This window comes from Salmo trutta, chromosome 10, assembly GCF_901001165.1.
Source record: "Salmo trutta chromosome 10, fSalTru1.1, whole genome shotgun sequence".
In the NCBI taxonomy this organism is placed as follows: Eukaryota; Metazoa; Chordata; class Actinopteri; order Salmoniformes; family Salmonidae; genus Salmo; species Salmo trutta.
This window is the reverse complement of record NC_042966.1, coordinates 350,052-372,451: the sequence shown is the minus strand read 5'-3', so window position 1 is coordinate 372,451 and position 22,400 is coordinate 350,052. Positions and strand designations below refer to the sequence as shown.

General features: G+C 45.8%; 1 protein-coding gene across 2 annotated transcripts in view; it reads left to right on the top strand.

The window, feature by feature from the left end:
• The window catches only part of LOC115200915 (rab11 family-interacting protein 3-like), a 108,109-nt gene that overhangs the window by 34,816 nt on the left and 50,893 nt on the right, over positions 1-22,400 (top strand). For both annotated transcript variants that reach the window (XM_029764030.1, XM_029764031.1), the window contains exons 3-4: positions 3,848-3,924; positions 12,896-13,068. In XM_029764030.1, coding sequence (XP_029619890.1) covers positions 3,848-3,924; positions 12,896-13,068 — 250 coding nt within the window. The remainder of the gene's footprint in view (positions 1-3,847; positions 3,925-12,895; positions 13,069-22,400) is intronic.

Below are 22,400 nucleotides of genomic sequence, written 5' to 3'. Positions count from 1 at the left end.
CTTCACTGCAGCCAACGTGAGTAAAACATTTAAACGTGTTATCCCTGCCCAACCTTGCAAGAGTGGGTCTACGGGTGTTTAGCTTCCCCAGTGGCTCTGCAAGCACGGAGAGGGTATTCTCCACTGCTGGACTGCTCTCCAGGCACCATCGCATGAGCCTGAATCAAATTAAATGAAATCAAAGTTTATTTGTCACCTGCTCTGAAAGCAACAGTGAAATGCTTACTGACAAGCCCTAACCAACAGTGCAATTTTTAAGGAAAAAATAGGTATTAGGTAAACAATAGATATGTAAAGAAAAAAAATGAAAGTAAAATTACTGTGAAAATAACAGTAGCGAGGCTATGTACAGGTGGTACCTGTACAGAGTCAATGTGTGGGGGCACCGGTTAGTCGGGCTAATTGAGGTAATATGTAGATGTAGGTATAGTTAAAGTGACTATGCATAGATGATAAACAGAGAGTAGCAGCAGTGTAAAAAAGGGGGTTGGCAGGACACAATGCAAATAGTCCAAGTAGCCATTTGATTACCTGTTCAGGAGTCTTATGCCTTGGGGGGTAAAGCTGTTGAGAAGCCACAGACTTTGGCCGAACTCGTGTTTCTAAAAGTTAATTCAAAAGCACTGTAGACAGATCCTAATTAGGCTTTTTTTTAAATGTGTATTTAATTCTAAGTCACAGCATATATGTGCAATTTATAGACTAATGATTTAATACAACAAAATGTTTAAATGCTCCTGCCAGCCTAGTGTGTTGCACTCACATATTTTGCCAGGTAAGTTGACTGAGAACACGTTCTCATTTACAGCAACGACCTAGGGAATAGTTACAGGGGAGAGGAATGAGCAAATTGTAAACTGGGGATGATTAGGTGGCCATGATGGTAAGATGGGGAATTTAGCCAGGACACCGGGGTTAACACCCCTACAACAAGTGCCATGGGAGCTTTAGTGACCACAGAGAGTCAGAACACGTGTTTAAACATCCCATATGAAAAACAGAACCCTACACAGGTAAATGTCCCCAAACACTGGAATATTTTTTTAGACCAGAGGAAAGGGTGCCTCCTACTGGCCTCCCAACACCACTTTCAGCAGCATCTGGTCTCCCATCCAGACCAACCCTGCTTAGCTTCAGAAGTAAGCCAGGAGTGGGATGCAGGGTGGTATGCTGCTGGCCCCATGCTTCACAATATACACTGCTCCAAAAAATTAAGGGAACACTTAAACAACACAATGTAACTCCAAGTCAATCACACTTCTGTAAAATCAAACTGTCCACTTAGGAAGCAACACTGATTGACAATACATTTCACATGCTGTTGTGCAAATGGAATAGACAACAGGTGGAAATTATAGGCAATTAACAAGACACCCCCAATAAAGGAGTGGTTCTGCAGGTGGTGACCACAGACCACTTCTCAGTTCCTATGCTTCCTGGCTGATGTTTTGGTCACTTTTGAATGCTGGCGGTGCTTTCACTCTAGTGGTAGCATGAGACGGAGTCTACAACCCACACAAGTGGTTCAGGTAGTGCAGCTCATCCAGGATGGCACATCAATGCGAGCTGTGGCAAGAAGGTTTGCTGTGTCTGTCAGCGTAGTGTCCAGAGCATGGAGGCGCTACCAGGAGACAGGCCAGTACATCAGGAGACGTGGAGGAGGCCGTAGGAGGGCAACAACCCAGCAGCAGGACCGCTACCTCCACCTTTGTGCAAGGAGGAGCAGGAGGAGCACTGCCAGAGCCCTGCAAAATGACCTCTAGCAGGCCACAAATGTGCATGTGTCTGCTCAAATGGTCAGAAACAGACTCCATGAGGGTGGTATGAGGGCCCGACGTCCACAGGTGGGGTTGTGCTTACAGCCCAACACCGTGCAGGACGTTTGGCATTTGCCAGAGAACACCAAGATTGGCAAATTCGCCACTGGCGCCCTGTGCTCTTCACAGATGAAAGCAGGTTCACACTGAGCACATGTGAGAGACGTGACAGAGTCTGGAGACGCCGTGGAGAATGTTCTGCTGCCTGCAACATCCTCCAGCATGACCGGTTTGGCGGTGGGTCAGTCATGGTGTGGGGTGGCATTTCTTTGGGGGGCCGCACAGCCCTCCATGTGCTTGCCAGAGGTAGCCTGACTGCCATTAGGTACCGAGATGAGATCCTCAGACCCCTTGTGAGACCATATGCTGGTGCGGTTGGCCCTGGGTTCCTCCTAATGCAAGACAATGCTAGACCTCATATGGCTGGATTGTGTCAGCAGTTCCTGCAAGAGGAAGGCATTGATGCTATGGACTGGCCCGCCCGTTCCCCAGACCTGAATCCAATTGAGCACATCTGGGACATCATGTCTCACTCCATCCACCAACGCCACATTGCACCACAGACTGTCCAGGAGTTGGCGGATGCTTTAGTCCAGGTCTGGGAGGAGATCCTTCAGGAGACCATCCGCCACCTCATCAGGAGCATGCCCAGGCGTTGTAGGGAGGTCATACAGGCATGTGGAGGCCACACACACTACTGAGCCTAATTTTGACTTGTTTTAAGGACATTACATCAAAGTCGGATCAGCCTGTAGTGTGGTTTTCCACTTTAATTTTGAGTGTGACTCCAAATCCAGACCTCCATGGGTTGATAAATTGGATTTCCATTGATTATTTTTGTGTGATTTTGTTGTCAGCACATTCAACTATGTAAAGAAAAAAGTATTTAGTAAGATTATTTCATTCATTCAGATCTAGGATGTGTTATTTTAGTGTTCCCTTTATTTTTTTGAGCAGTGTATTTAGTTGTAGGCTATAGAATTTATATAATAGGCTCCTTCTTAGGCTACCTATCTAGCTCCTGACCTATTTAGTGTTCATGTGCTGTTTAACACATGTAGCCTATTTGAAAGGATGAGTGCTTTTTTACAGTCACCTTTTCATGTTTATTCAAAAACTTTGTATTCCAATCATATGGTTTGTTTTCAATACTTCAAAACCAAATGGTTGGTCCAGGTAGTCACAAAAATAGGTGGGTGTTAAAGGTTGATTTTAATGAATTGAGCAAATTTGGAGCGGCAGTTTTTTCCTGTGAGCGAGGAGGGGTTTTTAGCGGCGAGTTGGAAAGGATGTGGAGTGAGGTGCGGAATTTCCGACAGCTCAACTCTGCTGACATATACTCTGCTTGACAGAACTGTGGGAAGCATTGGAGTCAACATGGGCCAGCATCCCTGTGGAGTGGTTTCGAGAGTCCATGCCCTAAGGAATTGAGGCTGTTCAGAGGGGGAAAAGGGTGGGATACTCAATATTAGGAAGGTGTTCCTAATGTTTCGTATACTTGTGTATACTTTTAAAGTTGAAATCCTTTTTTTATTCACTTGACTTAAACACAATGCAGCCTATTTTTCATTATTTCATTCTGTGATATTCAAAGTTGGGGTTGCAACCCCGGGTGAACTGCAGTGGGGTTGCTCAAATTTGAATACTTTTTTTTTTTTTACCAAAAATTAAGAATCCAGATTATTGTATGGGACAATATAAAAACGTTTTTGAGAAAGATAATTTGAAAAATAAGATTCCTTAACCCTAGAAAATGTATACATTGGTTTCTTTTCATTTTGATAATTATTTTCATTGTGGTTATTTGTTGAAAATATAAGGTTGTGTCATTAGATTTGGAGTGTTGTCACGAGACAAAAAAGTTTGAATACCACTGCTCTAACTTAAATCTTTGTTCACTTTGAGTTGACCCTATTTACTCTGCTTACCTAATTACATATGTGTAGTGGCAGTGTTCTATTGTTTTCGTGGCATATTGGCTCTGTCTTTACAATAGCATTGTGTTGACTTTGTTCTGTATGTGTTTGCAGGTACAGAGCCCCAGCTCTACGATGTGCACTTCAGCCCAGGGGACGGAGCAGTGGGCTGCCCAGAGGAGTACGATGAGGTAGGTGATGTCATTGGATATAGTTATCACAGTTATTGGTTACATTACAGTTACTGCTGGCAGTATGACCACTCAACACATACATTATAATAGCAGTGTGACTGCACAGAATATTAATGAACCCCCCGACATAAAGCAGCATGATATGGGCCAGGGTGGTCTAATGTGAATGAGCAGTCCTATATAGTGGTATAGCGTGGTATACCAATGTGACTGCCCATTTGTAATATATTATCAACTTGTGTGGTCCAGTTGTGCTGTTACCATTGTCCCTTTGCATACAGAGTTCCTTGGCTGAACTCTCTGCGCCCTCACTCATTCCACAGTAATTCAGCGAGTGGCCAGCAAAGCTATCATTAACACTCCGTGAATATTCCGCATGCTGAACACTACGGTTTGGCACAGAGTCCAATGACATCCTGCAGAATTTTCACATTGTTTTTTTTTCGACCAAATATTGAATGGTTAGAGTCTCTGGTCGTATATACACATGTATTATATTATGTTTTTTCAGCTGCGGTGAGCATATCTGAAATTCTTGGCTCATCTCGTGCGTGGACTTTGACTATTTATTAATCCTTTCTGCTGCCTCCACAAGATTAAACCTTTTCTTTCGACTGTTATTCCATCAGTTTGCTTCGAGCACTGTAGTACGAGTGCACTGTATGCTGCCTAATAGTACACGCAAAACACCCGTCTCAACGTCAACAGTAAAGAGGTGACTCCGGGATGCTGGCCTTCTAGGCAGAGTTGCAAAGAAAAAGCCATATCTCAGACTGGCCAATAAAAATAAAATATTAAGATGGGCAAAACAACACAGACACTGGACAGAGGAACTCTGCCTAGAAGGTCAGCATCCCGGAGTCGTCTCTTCACTGTTGACGTTGAGACTGGTGTTTTGCGGGTACTATTTAATGAGGCTGCCAGTTGAGGACTTATGAGGCGTCTGTTCCTCAAACTAGACACTAATGTACTTGTCCTCTTGCTCAGATGTGCATCGGGGCCTCCCACTCCTCTTTCTATTCTGGTTAGAGCCAGTTTGCGCTGTTCTGTGAAGGGAGTAGTACACAGCGTTGTACGAGATCTTCAGTTTCTTGGCAATTTCTCGCATGGAATAGCCTTCATTTCTCAGAACAAGAATAGATGAGTTTCAGAAGAAAGTTATTTGTTTCTGGCCATATTGAGCCTGTAAGTGAACCCACAAATGCTGATGCTACAGATACTCAACTAGTCTAAAGAAGGCCAGTTTTATTGCTTCTTTAATTAGCACAACAGTTTTCAGCTGTGCTAACATAATTGCAAAAGGGTTTTCTAATGATCAGTTAGCCTTTTAAAATTATAAACTTGGATTAGCTAACACAACGTGCCATTGGAACACAGGTGTGATGGTTGCTGATAATGGGCCTCTGTACACCTATGTAGATATTCCATTAAAAATCAGCTGTTTCCAGCTACAATAGTCCTTTACAACATTAACAATGTCTACACTGTATTTCTGATCTATTTGATGTTATTTTAATGGACAGAAAATTTGCTTTTCTTTCAAAAACAAGGACATTTCTAAGTGACCCCAAGCTTTTGAACTTTAGTATTGTCACGTCCTGACCAGCAGAGGGAGCAATTGTATTAGTTTTGGTCAGGACGTGGCAGGTTTTTGTGTGTTAAGTGTTGTGTTGGTGATTGGACTCCCAATTGAAGGCAGGTGTGTTGAGTTGCCTTTGATTGGGAGTCCTATATAGTAGTGTGTGTTTTTCTTTGGGGTTGTGGGTAGTTGTTTTTGCACTGCGTTTGTTAGCCTGCAAAACTGTTGCTATCGTGTTTATTGTTTTTCCTGTGGAAACCTTACTTGAGTTTATTAAAAGTATGAGTATTCACATTCCCGCTGCGCCTTGGTCCATTTTTGAAGACAGCTGTGACAGAACTACCCAACACCAAAGGACCAAGCAGCGGACGAACGAGGAAGAAGGATGGACGTGGGCGGAGATAAGGATGAGCGTTTCCAGGGCTATGGAAGAGTTTAGTAAACTCGAGAGGCAGCCCCAAGAATTTTTTTTGGGGGGGCACAAGGGCTGTTTGACGGGGCGAGAAGGGAGCCCCAGGCCAGCTCCCCGTACCCTGTTTAGGCTGAAACAGACTGGACAGGTCCCGTGCTTTGGGGTTGGGGCTGTGGTGAGGCCTGGGATTTTCAGGCCGGTAGGCACAGTACCAGCGCCCCGCATGTGCCAGGGCGAAGTAAGCATCGAGCCTGAAGGGGTGATGCCAACCCTGCGCTCAAGACCGCCAGTACGCCTCTACGGTCCGGTGTTTCCCGCTATACGCACTAGCATGGAGGTGCGTGTCTCCAGGCTGGCATGTCCAGTACCAGCCCCACGCATCAGGCGTATAGTGCGTCAGCCCAGCCTCGCCAGTCAAGAGTCGCCAGAGCTGCCCGCCAGTCAAGAGTCGCCAGAGCTGCCCACCAGTCAAGAGTCGCCAGAGCTGCCCGCCAGTCATGAGTCGCCAGAGCTGCCCGCCAGTCATGAGTCGCCAGAGCTGCCCGCCAGTCATGAGTCGCCAGAGCTGCCCGCCAGTCATGAGTCGCCAGAGCTGCCCGCCAGTCATGAGTCGCCAGAGCTGCCCGCCAGTCATGAGTCGCCAGAGCTGCCCGCCAGTCATGAGTCGCCAGAGCTGCCCGCAAGTCATGAGTCGCCAGAGCTGCCCGCCAGTCATGAGTCGCCAGAGCTGCCCGCCAGTCATGAGTCGCCAGAGCTGCCCGCCAGTCATGAGTCGCCAGAGCAGCCCGCCAGTCATGAGTCGCCAGAGCCGCCCGCCAGTCATGAGTCGCCAGAGCCGCCCGCCAGTCATGAGTCGCCAGAGCCGCCCGCCAGCCATGAGTCGCCAGAGCCGCCCGCCAGTCATGAGTCGCCAGAGCCGCCCGCCAGTCATGAGTCGCCAGAGCCGCCCACCAGTCAGGAGTCGCCAGAGCCGCCCGCTAGTCAGGAGCTGCCAGAGTGGCCCGTCTGCCCGGAGATGCCAGAGTGGCCCGTCTGCCCAGAGATGCCAGAGTGGCCCGACTGCCCGGAGCTGCCAGAGTGGCCCGACTGCCCGGAGCTGCCAGAGTGGCCCGACTGCCCGGAGCTGCCAGAGTGGCCCGACTGCCCGGAGCTGCCAGAGTGGCCCGACTGCCCGGAGCTGCCAGAGTGGCCCGACTGCCCGGAGCTGCCAGAGTGGCCCGACTGCCCGGAGCTGCCAGAGTGGCCCGACTGCCCGGAGCTGCCAGAGTGGCCCGACTGCCCGGAGCTGCCAGAGTGGCTCGACTGCCCGGGTCTGCCAAAGTGGCTCGACTGCGCGGATCTGCCAGAGTGGCCCGCCTGCCCGGATCTGCCAGGGTGCCCCGCCTGTCCTCCGGTCCAGCCCGAGTGGCCCGCCTGTCCTCCGGCCCAGCCCGAGTGGCCCGCCTGTCCTCCGGCCCAGCCCGAGTGGCCCGCCTGTCCTCCGGCCCAGCCCGAGTAGCCCGCCTGTCCGCCGGCCCAGCCCGAGTGGCCCGCCTGTCCTCCAGCCCAGCCCGAGTGGCCCGTCTGCCAGGCGCAGCTATCGGCGCCACCGAAGTGGGCGACGCCGAAGGTGGAGAGAGGTCCACGTCCTGCACCTGAGCCACCTCCAGGATAGGTGGGTTGGGGAGGGAGGGTGTAGCACAGTGCCGTCGTTGACGGCTGCCACCCTCCCTTCCCTCCCTTATTGTTTAGGGGTTATTGTTTATTGGTTTTGTTGGGGTGTTGGGGATTTTTTGTTGTGTTTTATTTTTGTAAGGTGCATTACGGGGTCTGCACCTTGAGGGGGGGTACTGTCACATCCTGACCAGCAGAGGGAGGAATTGGATTCGTTTTGGTCAGGATGTGGCAGGGTTTTTGTGTGTGTGTGTGAATTGTTGTTGGTGATTAGGACTCCCAATTGAAGGCAGGTGTGTTGAGTTGCCTTTGATTGGGAGTCCTATATAGGAGTGTGTGTTTTTCTTTGGGGTTGTGGGTAATTGTTTCTTGTTTAGTGTGGTTGCACCTGACAGGACTGTTGGCTGTCAGTTTTCTCAGTTTGTTTTTGTTATAGTATTCTTTCTATTAAATTCAAGATGACGAACACTAACTCTGCTGCATTTTGGTCCTTTATTGAAGACAGCTGTGACAGTGACATTGTGTTCTGTGACAAAACTGCACATTTTAGTGGTCTTTTATTGTCCCCAGCACAAGGTGCACTTGTGTAATGATCATGCTGTTTAATCAGCTTCTTTATATGCCACACATGTCTGGTGGATGGATTATTTTGGCAAAGGAGAAATGCTCTCTAACACGAATGTAAACAAATTTGTGCACAATATTTGAGAGAAAAAGCTTTTGGTATGTATGGAAAACTTCTGGGTTCTTTTATTTCAGCTCAGTAAACATGAGACCAACACTTTACATGTTGCGTTTATATTTTTGTTCAGAATATATATTGTAAGGTTTCGGCAGCTGTATCAATTCTTAAACTTCTAAATTAAAAGCCTCACTGGCAAAAAAATCCAGCGACTTTGTCAGCCTCCTCACTGTTAAAATCCAACCGCTGTTTGGACGTTGCTCTAATTGGCTTTTAAGCACCATTGGCAACAGTTAAATTGTGAATATGATCTCCTCTGAAAATAGGCTACTCTTTTGTTACTCATTAACTGTCTATGATTGATGATATTACACTGTGCCATGAAAAGGGTTGGCTTAAAGTAATCTCCAGATTTCTATAAAATATGACCTATAATGAATTACAATGGGTGCTGCCCGTCTGTGCACTATTCACATACACTGACTGTTCAATAGATAATCTGGCTGATGGAGAGATGTGATGGAGAGTGTTTTTGGTGGCAATCAGCTTTGAAATCAGAATCTTTTGCGTTATGGTTTGCATATCATCACAAACAAAGTACTACAGGTAGTGAATCGATGTTAGTTTCAGTTGTAAGCTAATTATCTTCAAGCATTGCAAAGTGTTGTAGCGTGCATGAACATTGTTTTGCAAACAGTAATTAAGTTTCAAAATGTAGACATGCCTTGTCGCATTATTCGGTTGTGTTAATTTCTGTGCAGCATGAGTAGGGAGCTAACGTGATGCAGCTTAGACTCCCAGTGCAGGCTAGGAATTAGTAAGTAGAACAGGCACTGTGCACGCCGTGTGCTGTAGGGGGACAGCAGCTGCGTTGATGGACAGAGTTGATCTGTGAGACACATTTTCACAGAAGTACCGAAAGTAACCAAAATTCTAGTACGGAACCATTTTTCATGTTCTAGTATTGAAAGATTGTTGGCACCCTTGAAAAACATGAGCAAAAAAGACTATAAAATACAGTGCATTCGGAAAGTATTCAGACCCCTTGACTTTTTCCACATTTTGTTATGTTACAGCCTTTTTCTAAAATGTAGTAAATATTTGTTTCCCCTCATCAATCTACACATTACCCCATAATGACAAAGCAAAAACAGGTTTTTAAAAATGTTTGCAAAAAAAAAGACAAAAAATATTACATTTACATAGTTTGTCAAAAGTTCAAGGGTTTTTCTTTATTTTTACTATTTTCTACATTGTAGAATAACAGTGAAGACAACATATATGGAATCATGTAGTAACTAAAAAAGTGTTAAACAAATTCTTCAAAGTTGCCACCCTTTGCCTTGATGACAGCTTTGCACACTCTTAGCACGCGTCATGTGGTAGTCACCTGGAATGCATTTCAATTAACAGGTGTGCCTTGTTGAAAGTTAATTTGTGGAATTTCTTTCCTCCTTAATGCGTTTGAGCCAATCAGTTGTTGTGACAAGGTAGGGGTGGTATACAGAAGATAGCCCTATTTGGTAAAAAAAACAAGTCCGTATTATGGAAGAAACAGCTCAAATGCGCAAAGAGAAACGAAGTCCATCACTACTTTGAAAGTTTCTTCAAGTGCAGTCTCAAAAACCCTGCGCCATTCGGGCTCCCGAGTGGCGCACCGGTCTAAGGCACTGGATATCAGTGCTATAGGCGGTACTACAGACCCTGGTTTGATTCCAGGCTGTATCACAACCGGCCGTGATTGCGAGTCCCATAGGGCGGAGCACAATTGGCCCAGCGGTAGGCTGTCATTGTAAATAAGAAGTTGTTCTTTACTGACTTGCCTAGTTAAATAAAGGTTAAATAAAAAAGATAATCAAGGACAACAACCACCCGAGCCACTGCCTGTTCATCCCGCTACCATCCAGAAGGTGAGGTCAGTACCGGTGCATCAAAGCTGGGACCGAGAGATTGAAAACCAGCTTCTATCTCAAGGCCATCAGACTGTTATACAGCCATCACTAACACAGAGAGGCTGCTGCCTACATACCGACTGGAAATCATTGGCCACTTTAATAAATGGGTCACTAGTCACTTGAAATAATGTTACTTTATAATGTTTACATATCTTGCATTACTCATCTCATATGTATATACTGTAATTTATACAATTTATTGCATCTTGCCTATGCCGCTCTGTCATTGCTCATCCATATATTTATATGTATATATTCTTATTCCATTCCTTTACTTAGATTTTTGTGTATTAGTTAGTTGTTGTGGAATTGTTAGATTACATGTTAGATATTGCTACACTGTCGGAACTAGAAGCACAAGCATTTCGCTACACTCGCAATAACATCTGCTAACCATGTGTATGTGACCAATAAAAACCGAACCACCCTCTGGAGAGCCCTGCGGTTGCGGGCGGTGCAGTTGCCGTACCAGACGGTGAAACAGCCCGACAGGATTCTCTCAATTGTGCATCTGTAAAAGTTTGTGAGAGTTTTAGATTCCAAGCCAAATTTCTTCAGCCTCCCAAGGTTGAAGAGGCGCTGTTGTGCCTTCTTCACCACACTGTCTGTGTGGGTGGACCATTTCAGTTAGTCAGTTATGTGTATGCCAAGGAACTTGAAGCTTTCCACCTTCTCCACTGCAGTCCCATCGATGTGGATAGGGGCTTGCTCCCTCTGCTGTTTTCTGAAATCCACAATCAGCTCCTTTGTTTTGTTGATGTTGGGTGAGAGGTTATTTCCCTGGCACCACACTCCCAAGGCCCTCACCTCCTCCGCGGTCTGAGGGCCTTAAGGACATTCAGAGACTTGTCCCGAAGCCACTCCTGTGTTGTCTTGGCTGTGTGCTTAGGGTTGTTGTCCTGTTGTAAGGCGAACCTTCACCCCAGTCTGAGGTCCTGAGCGCTCTGGACCAGGTTTTCATCAAGTATCTCTTTGTACTTTGCTCCGTTCATCTTTCCCTCGATCCTGACTAGTCTCCCAGTCCATGCCGCTGAAAAACATTCTTGCAGCATGATGCTGCCACCACCGTGCTCCACCGCAGGGATGGTGCCAGGTTTCCTCCCGACGTGACACTTGGCATTCAGGGAAAAGAGTTCAATCTTGGTTTCATCAGACCAGATAATCTTGTTTCTCATGGCCTGGGAGTCCTTTAAGAGGCTTTTGGCAAACTCCAAGCGGGCTGTCATGTGCCTTTTACTGAGGAGTGGCTTCTGTCTGGCCATGCTACCATAAAGGCCTGATTGGTGGAGTGCTGTAGAGATGTTTGTCCTTCTGGAAGGTTCTCCCATCTCCACAGAGGAACTCTGGAGCTCTGTCAGAGTGACCATCAGGTTCTTGGGCACCTCCCATATCAGGATGCACCTGAGCTCAATTTCGAGTCGCATAGCAAAGGGTCTGAATACTTATGTAAATAAGGTATTTATTTGTATTTGAAATAAAACTGCTGACATTTCTAAGAACCTCTTTTCCCTTTGTCATTATGGGGTATTGTGTGTGTATATAGAGGGATTTTGAAAATATTTTTAATCAATTTTAGAATAAGGGATGGGGTCTGAATTCCTTATGAATGCACTATATGTTATTCAAGTACTGACCAATATTGTATGCTTGTGACAATTCAAATGTTTAAGATACGACTACATCGTTCCACAGACCCCAAACCGATCCAAATGTATCAAGCATTGGTCAGCAAATGTATTCAAACATTACGAATCACAGATTCACTGAAATGTTTTGCTCATATGACTTTCTTCCTTCTGAAAATACCTCATCTTTTGTGACAACTGATCAATCAATCAATCAATCAATCAATCAAATGTATTTATAAAACGCGTTTTTACATCAGCTGATGTCACAAAGTGCTATACAGAAATCCAGTTTAAAACCCCAAACAGCAAGCCATGCAGATGTAGAACTGATGCGTCCCCTCCTTCAGTGTAGAACTAAGCATGTAATTGTGTTGACAGTCAATGACCTGCAAGTTATTTTTCATGCTGACCAACCCCAGGGAATATCAGTAGCCTTGTCAAACTGCTCACTGTGCCCAGGTTCACACGTTGACCAACGCGAGGTATGAGGCCTGTTCCTGATTTTGCACATCTGCGTGGCACCTTAAGCATTCAAATGCTAAAATGGCTTGCGCGATGTTCGACGAGCAGGTGTTCACATACTTTTGGTCATGTAGTGTATGTCACAACAGGTAAAAATGTGTCATGACAGTGTAATGACAAAGTTGTGTCAGCTGTTATGACGTATTATGACATGGTTATGACCGTGTTATGATGTTGGTTGTCAAGTAACGTTTTTTACCTGTTTGTCAGCAAGTCTGTCAGCAAAGTTACAGCTAGGAAAAAAGTAGGGTGTAACATTCAAACTGGTATACAATACAGCCTACAGTATGTAGTCATCACCTCTCAACTGGGTGTGTTTACTGTTCGTTAGCTAATACATACAGTCCACCCACATATCAGCTACTGTACCAGCCCTCATACTGCTATTTTTAGTCACCTGTTAATGATTTCTCAATTTAAACGATGTCCACTTAACTCTCTCTCTGTCCCAGATACTTTGGACCACTATTGTGAAGTTATAGGATTCCCAACTTGATCTAATAAGATTACTAAAATGTTCCTATTTCTCTCCTGTAGCAGAACGAGGTGACGGATAGTGCCTACCTGGGCTCGGAGAGCACCTACAGCGAGTGTGAGATGTTCACCGATGAAGACACGGGAGCCCTAGTCCAGCCAGAGATGCACGAGGATGTGGAGACGGACAGTGGCATCGACGCAACGCTGCACGACCCCGAGGACAGCCACAACAGGTCAGTTCTGACTTACTTAAGCCTCTTTACTCCATGTGGAGCATAGGGCTGCATGTCCTTTGCGTTTTTCTCTGCTTCTCCTCAGGACAGGCCCATGGTCCAATAGTCAGTCCTGACCGTGACCTCTAACCTTAACCCGACCCCTTAACCTGACCCACATACCGTTGACCAAAGTCAAACCCTAACCCCATACACCTTCCCCTCCTACTTAGAACTACCATAAACATTAACCTTGAGGTAATGTTTTAATGACATCTGTAGCTAAGTCGAGGTGAATCAGTTGAGGCAGAAGTGGGTCAAAACTATTAGTGATGCACGGGTTGACTCATGTCCCGTGGTTATATCCACGGGAAGGGCAGGTTTAGGGTCATGAAATATGGTGTGGATGAAGGGCGGGTGTGTGGCGGGCAGCTTGAATAGAGAAAACAATATATAACAAATACAAATATAAAATTCTTGTGCAATTTTATCTATAGGCTACATTGACATTTATCTTTAATTGTTTTTAGGCTATCTGGCATTAGTGCATAAGAGTATAAGCTTTAGTGCTTTTGGGAAAGGGCAGAAAAAGTCAATGTTGATCCACTGAGGCAAATGGGACAATGTCAGAGTTTAATTCAGTAAGAGAAAAGCTATGAAATGGAGAGTTGAAAATAATGAGAAGGCAGGGCCGTAAAAGTAATGTTTGCGAAAGATTTGGTGAAGTGGTAAAATAGTATGATAGCAGTGTGTGATTATTGCGAGGTGCTATACAGATTCGACAGTCACAAGACAGGGCCTTCAAATAGGCCTATGGCACATCAAGGGAACTGTAGCCTACTATTCAGATGGGAAACTGAAATCTAGACACTGACATTAGGGCTGTAACCTTTCACATAGCCTGCAGAATTAAGCATTTCTTGCAGTAACATTATATACCAAATGTGACCAGTTTCAAGAAGCTAGGCGTATGTCGCGCGTCACTACTTCACAGGAGAGGCATTTGAACGTCTTTTTCATTTTTTTTATCAAAATGCGTTTCTTGGGAGAAATATCTTCTAGAACATGTGAACTTTCATGTGTCCTAAAACTTCTTTGGGGTAGGGAGCAGTATTTTGACGTCCGGATGAAAAGCAGAAAAGCGTGCCCGTAGTAAACTGCCTGCTACTCAGGCCCAGAAGCTAAGATATGCATATTATTAGTAGATTTGGATAGAAAACACTCTGACGTTTCTAAAACTGTTTGAATGATGTTTGTGAGTATAACAGAACTCATATGGCAGGCAAAAACCTGAGAAAAAATCCAAACAGGAATTGTGGAAATCTGAGGTTGTAGTTTTTCAAGTGATTGCCTATCTCATATACAGTGTCTGTGGGGTTATTTTGCACTTCCTAAGGCTTCCACTAGATGTCAACTGTCTTTAGAACGTTGTTTCATGCTTCTACTGTGAATGGGGAGAGAATAAGAGCTCTTGGAATCAGATGACTGAGAAAATGACATGAGCTCAATCGCGCGCACTACCGTGAGAGTTAGGTGTGTTCCTTTTCATTTCTGAAGACAAAGGAATCGTCCGGTTGGAATATTATGGAAGATTTATGATAAAAACATCCTAAAGATTGATTCTATACATCGTTTGACATGTTTCTACGAACTGCAATAGAACTTTTTAGACTTTTCGTCTGAACTTACTGCGCGAGCACAGTGCATTTGGATTACTCGACTGAACGCGTGAACAAAAAGGAGGTATTTGGACATAAATATGGACTTTATCGAAACAAAACAAACATTTATTGTGGAACTGGGATTCCTGGGAGTGCATTCCGATGAAGATCATCAAAGGTAAGTGAATATTTATAATGCTATTTGTGACTTCTGTTGACTCCAAAATGGCAGGTATCTGTATGGCTTGTTTGATGTCTGAGCGCTGTACTCAGATTATTGCAAAGTTTGCTTTCGCCGTAAAGCTTTTGGCGTACACGCCAATGTAAAATGGGGTTTTTGGAAATAAATATGAACTTTATCGAGCAAAACATATATGTATTGTGTAACATGAAGTCCTATGAGTGCCATCTGATGAAGATCATCAAAGGTTAGTGATTAATTTTAGCTGTATTTCTGTTTTTTGTGACGCCTCTCCTTGCTTGGAAAATGGCTGTGTGGTTTTTCTTGTCTAGGTGCTGTCCTAACATAATCTAATGCTATGCTTTCGCCGTAAAGCCTTTTCGAAATCGAACACTGTGGTTGGATTAACGAGAAGATTATCTTTAAAATGGTGAAAAATACTTGTATGTGTGAGAAATTTGAATTATGAGATTTTTGATTAATTTGGCGCTCTGCTATTTCACTGGCTGTTGGCGAGGTGTGACGCTACCGTCCCACATATCCCAGAGAGGTTTTAATAACAAACTTGTATTCCATCTGTAAATACGAATGCAATTGTTAAATTACGAGCCTAGTTGGCTGCGCTAATGTAACGATCGTCGCCTGGTGACGAGGAAGCGGACCAAAACGCAGCTGGGAGCGAATACATGTTTATTCAACACACTAGAATTAAACATGTACACAAAATCAAGAAAAAACTGCCAATACGTTACGTGCTCAAATAACGAGACAACACCCCACAAACAGCGTGGGGAAAACAGCACTTAAATGTGATTCCAATCAGAGACAATTAGCGACAGCTGTCTCTGATTGGGAATCGACAGAACCCAACCTAGAATTTCCCACCTAGAGCCTACACAAGGCTAAAACGTAAACAAAACACAAACCAAGGAAAAATACCTAACATGACACACCCTGACCCAATATCCCCGAGTTCACCTGGTCAGGGCATGACAGAACCCCCCCCCCAACGGTGCGTACTCCCGGCGCACCAAACTTAAGTCTATTAGGGGGGGACCCGGGTGGGCGCCTCACCCTCGGTGGAGGCTCTGGCCCCGGGCGTGTTCTTTCCCCCGCCTTCACCTTAACCCTACCCCTCTGGCCCGGACTGGACCACTGTGGAGCGGCATGCTCAGGCTCCGGAGCGGAGCCGTCGACCGGAACAGGATTGGGCACCGGTGGACCGGACACGGGCCGTGCCGGACTGTGGACACGCACCGTGGGCTTGGTGCGGGGAACAGGGACGGGCCGGACAGGACTGTGGACACGCACCGTGGGCTTGGTGCGGGAAACAGGTATGGGCCGGACAGGACTGGGGACACGCACCACTGACTTGGTGCGGGGAGCAGGGACGGGCCGGACAGGACTGGGGACACGCACCACTGACTTGGTGCGGGGAGCAGGGACGGGCCGGACAGGACTGGGGACACGCACCACTGACTTGGTGCGGGGAGCAGGGACGGGCCGGACAGGACTGGGGACACGCACCACTGACTTGGTGCGGGGAGCAGGAACGGGCCGGGCCGGAGGGCAGTCTGGCAGCTCGGGACAGTCTGGGCAGTCTGGCAGTTCAGCGCAGTCTGACCACTCCGGCAGTTCAGGGCAGTCTGGCCACTCCGGCAGTTCAGGGCAGTCTGGCCACTCTGGCAGTTCAGGGCAGTCTGGCCACTCTGGCAGTTCAGCGCAGTCTGGCCACTCCGGCAGTTCAGCGCAGTCTGGCCACTCCGGCAGTTCAGCGCAGTCTGGCCACTCCGGCGACTGTTGACTGGCGGGCAGCTCCGACGACTGTTGACTGGCGGGCAGCTCCGACGACTGTTGACTGGCGGGCAGCTCCGACGACTGTTGACTGGCGGGCAGCTCCGACGACTGTTGACTGGCGGGCAGCTCCGATGACTGTTGACTGGCGGGCAGCTCCGACGACTGTTGACTGGCGGGCCCCACCGGAGGCCTAGTCCTGGGAGGTGGCACAGGACGGACCAGGATGGGAAGACCCACTGGAGGCCTGGTCCGAGGAGGAGGCACAGGATAAACCGGGCTGTGGGGGAGCACTGGAGTTCTGATACGGACACTCCTTACCCACACTCCAGGCTGAATGCCCACTTTGGCCCGGCACGGGCGGAGAGCAGGCATTAGGCGAACTGGACCCTCCCAGCGCTCTGGAGACACAGTGCGCAACGCCGGCGCAGGATAACCTTGACCGAGAAGGCGCACCGGAGACCAGACGCGCTGAGCTGGCACCATCCGCCCTGGCTTGATGCCTGCACTCGCATAGCACTTGCGGGGGGCTGGTATGTAACGCACCGGGCTTTGAACGCGCACTGGGGACACCGTGCGCTCCACAGCATAACACGGTGTCTTACCAGAGCCACGCTGCTTCCGGTAAGCACGGGGAGTTAGCTTAGGTCTACCACCTGACTCCGCCAATCTCCCCGTGTGCCCCCCCCAAAAAAAATTGTGGGGCTGCCTCCCGTGTCCGTTGCGCTCCCTCTCCTCATACCAGCGCCTCTCAGCTCTCGCCGCCTCGATCTCCCACTGCGGGCGGCGATAATCCCCAGCTTGAGCCCATGGTCCTTTCCCATCCAGGATTTCCTCCCAAGTCCATGACTCCAGATAGCCTTTCTCCTGGTGCCTCTCCTTGTGCTGCTCCTTGTCCTTGCCAGCCCTCCTCCGCTGCTTGGTCCGTTGTTGGTGGGGTGTTCTGTAACGATCGTCGCCTGGTGACGAGGAAGCGGACCAAAACGCAGCTGGGAGCGAATACATGTTTATTCAACACACTAGAATTAAACATGTACACAAAATCAAGAAAAAACTGCCAATACGTTACGTGCTCAAATAACGAGACAACACCCCACAAACAGCGTGGGGAAAACAGCACTTAAATGTGATTCCAATCAGAGACAATTAGCGACAGCTGTCTCTGATTGGGAATCGACAGAACCCAACCTAGAATTTCCCACCTAGAGCCTACACAAGGCTAAAACGTAAACAAAACACAAACCAAGGAAAAATACCTAACATGACACACCCTGACCCAATATCCCCGAGTTCACCTGGTCAGGGCGTGACAGCTAATGGATGGGCTGGACATGCCGGGAGATGAGTTTGGATTGGTCTGCCATGTAGCATGCTTCTGTCTAACGTGAGCTGTTTCGTATGTGTTGATAATCCTTTCTACCGCAGATTACGGGCATCTATTGTATTTCATGAACATGCGTACATGTCTAGACAATATTGGCCCATCCACTTAGCTAGATGTGGCTGGGGGGTGGTTATAGCATTTCGTTCACATGACCCATCAATTTGGACAAGTGTGTCTGGGTAAACGTCATCTAATAATTATCTGGACACTTGTTTTTGATATTGCTATTATGCAAATATACAAGTAACCATTTCACTGTACCGTTTACACCTTCTGTATCTTGCGCATGTGACAAAATAAACTTAGATTTTATTTGATTTAGTCTGTGTTTACCAGAGACAGTAATGTGAAGAACAACATTACCTGCACCAAAGTTAGGTTAGGATAAAGGCCAAAAGTGTATTTTAACCTGGAGTTTTTCCTTCCTGTAGGCTACTACTTTTACCACTTTTAGTCGTGAAAGATTTGGTTGTTAACTACACTACTCGCTCTGTTTAACACATGGATTCACATGTGAATTCTTAAAGAGATGGTTGGCGCTAAAGCTTAAGAGGGTGTGAACGATGCTGAATGGGTGTAGACAAAGAAGGGCTCTCCAGTAGGTGTACCAAAACATTCAAGGGCCATTTTCTCAAAAGTGGGGTAACAAGTTTATCAACTTTCAAAGCAGAATTACTTTCCCATTGTTCCTCAACTGCAGTGTACAACATACCATTTTCTAGCTCTGAGTCTCTACTTTTATCCAATGTAAAACACACCATTTAAAATGTTGCTACATAGGACCAAATCCAGGTTGTGGGTCACAAATGTATATTTTGACTCGGGAACAGGAGTGGAGAAATATGATTGATTTATTTCAGCATTTGAGAGAATGTAAATGCACAGTTAGGGACGTCTGTAGAGGTGCTATCTCTATCAGCACGATAAAAAGTGGTATTTCAACCACAAAAAATATGCATCCAAGCCGAACTAAAATATTATCAGAAACATGTTGGGTCATTTTCACAGCTTTCTATTTCCTTTCAACTGGTCAAACTGTCATTTAGACCTTTTGCACAGAAAACCTTTTCCGTTCTTTTGGACGGTTATTGCATTTTCTCCTCTGTGCCTAAATGTCTTTCCTCCGCGAAAGAAGCAGAGATGAGTGAGAACTTACCGATGTCAACTAGATTGAAGCATTCATTCTATGGATTTATGACATTCTGGTGAGCAAGGGTTTATTTAGTCTTCTAGTGCAACATACAGTGCCTTCAGAAAGTATTCAGGCCCCTTGACTTTTTCCACATGTTACGTTACAGCCTTATTCTAAAATGAATTCAAAAAATAATAATCCTCAACAATCTAAACACAATACCCCATAATGACAAAGCGAAAAATATATATTTTTTTTGTTTTGAACATTTACATAAGTATTCAGACCCTTTGCTATGACACTCGAAATTGAGCTCAGGTGCATCCTGTTTCCATTGATCATCCTTGAGATGTGTCTACAACTTGATTGGAGTCCACCTGTGAGTAATTCAATTGATTGGACACGATTTGGTAGCGCACAGACCTGTCTATATAAGGTCCCACGTTTAACAGTGCATGTCAGAGCAAAAACCAAGCAATGAGGTCGAAGAAATTGCCCGTAGATCTCCCGAGACAGGATTGTGTCGAGGCACAGATCTGGGGAAGGGTACCAAAAAATGTCTGCAGCATTGAAGGTCCCCAAGTACACAGTGGCCTCCATCATTCTTAATTGGAAGAAGTTTGGAACCACCAAGACTCTTCCTATAGCTGGCCCGCCTGGCCAAACTGAGCATACTTATGTAAATGTGATATTTTTTATACATTTGGAAACATTTAAAAAAAAAAAAATGTTCTGCTTTATCATTATGGGGTATTGTGTGTAGATTGATGAGGAAAAAAACAATTTTATCAATTTTAGAAAAAGGCTGTAACCTAACAAAATGTGGAAAAAGTCAAGGAGTCTGAAGGCACTGTATAATGACAGAAGAGAAGCTGCTTGTATCTAATTATAGACAGTTGATTAACAAATCGAGAGCTTGGGACTATAAGGTTCTATCTGCAAAGAGATGATTCTGATATAATTGACTTTAAAGTTACAAACCCTCATTGATTTGAATTGTGTCAGCAACTTTTATCTTGTTTTCTTTTAAACTTATTAACATGGATTGGGGTATTTAGTGTACTATGCAGTGCCTTAGACCACTGCGCCACTCAGGAAGGCCTAATACATTTTTTTTTACAAAAATGCAGATAGAACCGTATAGTCCCAAGCTCTCGAAATAGCCAACAAAAAAATCTGAAATTATAAACAGAAACATATCTAAGTTACGCAGACATAATCCTACACCACCTGTCAAAAAATTGTTCTGCTGTCTCTGACTATAGGCTACAGTGCATTTTCTATATTAGAGGGTTAGGGTTGTTTGCCAGCCTCAGATTTTCACTTTATCACATATAGTTGGCAGTTGCGGATGGGCTATTAGCAATTGAGGTGCGGGTGAACAAACAGCTTACCCACGCACCACTAAAAGCTGTCCTGAAACCACGATATCACTGCTCATCACTCAGGCACCAGGGTTTGCACTGTAACAGATAAAGTAAATGTATGAGGCCTTTGACTAAATACTAATGGTGACCAACTGGGAAAAGTCAAAGTAATACTAGCTCCAGCCATCACAGCCTATTTATCATCAAGCCTTTTTTTTCACCTTTATTTAACCAGGTAGGCCTGTTGAGAACAAGTTCTCATTTACAACTGCGACCTGGCCAAGATAAAGCAAAGCAGTGTGACAAAAACAACAGCACAGAGTTACACATAAACAAACGTACAGTCAATTACACAATAGAAAAAATATATGTACAGTGTGTGCAAATATAGAAGAGTAAGAAGGTAAGGCAATAAATAAGCCATGGAGGCGAAATAATTACAATTTAGCATTAACACTGGAGTGATAGATGTGCAGATGATGATGTGCAAGTAGAGATACTGGGGTGCAAAAGAGCAAGAGGAGAAGTAACAATATGGGGATGAGGTAGTTGGGTGTGCTATTTACAGATTGGGTGTGTACAGGTACAGTGATCGGTAAGCTGCTCTGGCAGCTGATGCTTAAAGTTAGAGAGGGAGATATAAGACTCCTGCTTCTGTGAATTTTGCAATTCATTCCAGTCATTGGTAGCAGAGATCTGGAAGGGAAAAAAGGCGACCAAAGGAAGTGTTGGCTTTGGGGGTGACCAGTGAAATATACCTGCTGGAGTGCGTGCTACGGGTGGGTGTTGCTATGGTGACCAGTGAGCTAAGGTAAGGCGGGGCTTTACCTAGAATAGACTTATAGATGACCTGGAGCTAGTGGGTTTGGCGACGTATATGTAGTGAGGGCCATCCAACGAGAGCATACAGGTTGCAGTGGTGGGTAGTATATGGGGCTTTGGTGACAAAACGGATGGCACTGTGATAGACTACATCCAGTTTGCTGAGTACAGTGTTGGAGGCTATTTTGTAAATGACATCGCCAAAGTCAAGGATCGGTAGGATGGTCAGTTTTACGAGGATATGTTTGGCAGCATGAGTGAAGGAGGCTGTGTTGCGAAATAGGAAGCCAATTCTAGATTTCATTTTGGATTGGAGATGCTTAATGTGGGTCTGGAAGGAGAGTTTACAGTCTAACCAGACACCTAGATATTTGTAGTTGTCCACATATTCTAAGTCAGAACCGTCCAGAGTAGTGATGCTAGTCGGGCGGGCGAGTGCGGGCAGCAATCGGTTGAAGAGCATGCACTTAGTTTTACTAGCTTTTAAGAGCAGTTGGAGACCACGGAAGGAGTGTTGTATGGCATTGAAGCTCGTTTGGAGGTTTGTTAGCACAGTGTCCAAAGAAGGGCCAGATGTCTACAGAATGGTGTCGTCTGCGTAGAGGTGGATCAGAGATTCACCAGCAGCAATCACAACATCACTGATATATACCACTGATATTGTTTAGGACTGATATATATCACTGATATTGTTTAGGACCTTGAGCGTGGCTGAGGTGCACCCATGACCAGCTCTGAAACCAGATTGCATAGCGGAGAAGGTACGGTGGGATTCGAAATGGTCGATGACCTGTTTGTTAACTTGTCTTTAGAGAGGCAGGGTAGGATAGATATAGGTCTGTAACAGTTTGGGTCTAGAGTTTCTCCCCCTTTGAGGAGGGGGATGACCGCGGCAGCTTTCCAATCTTTAGGGTTCTCAGACGATACGAAAGAGAGGTTGAACAGACTAGTAATAGGGGTGGCAACAATTACGGTGGATAATTTTAGAAAGAGAGGGTCCAGATTGTCTAGC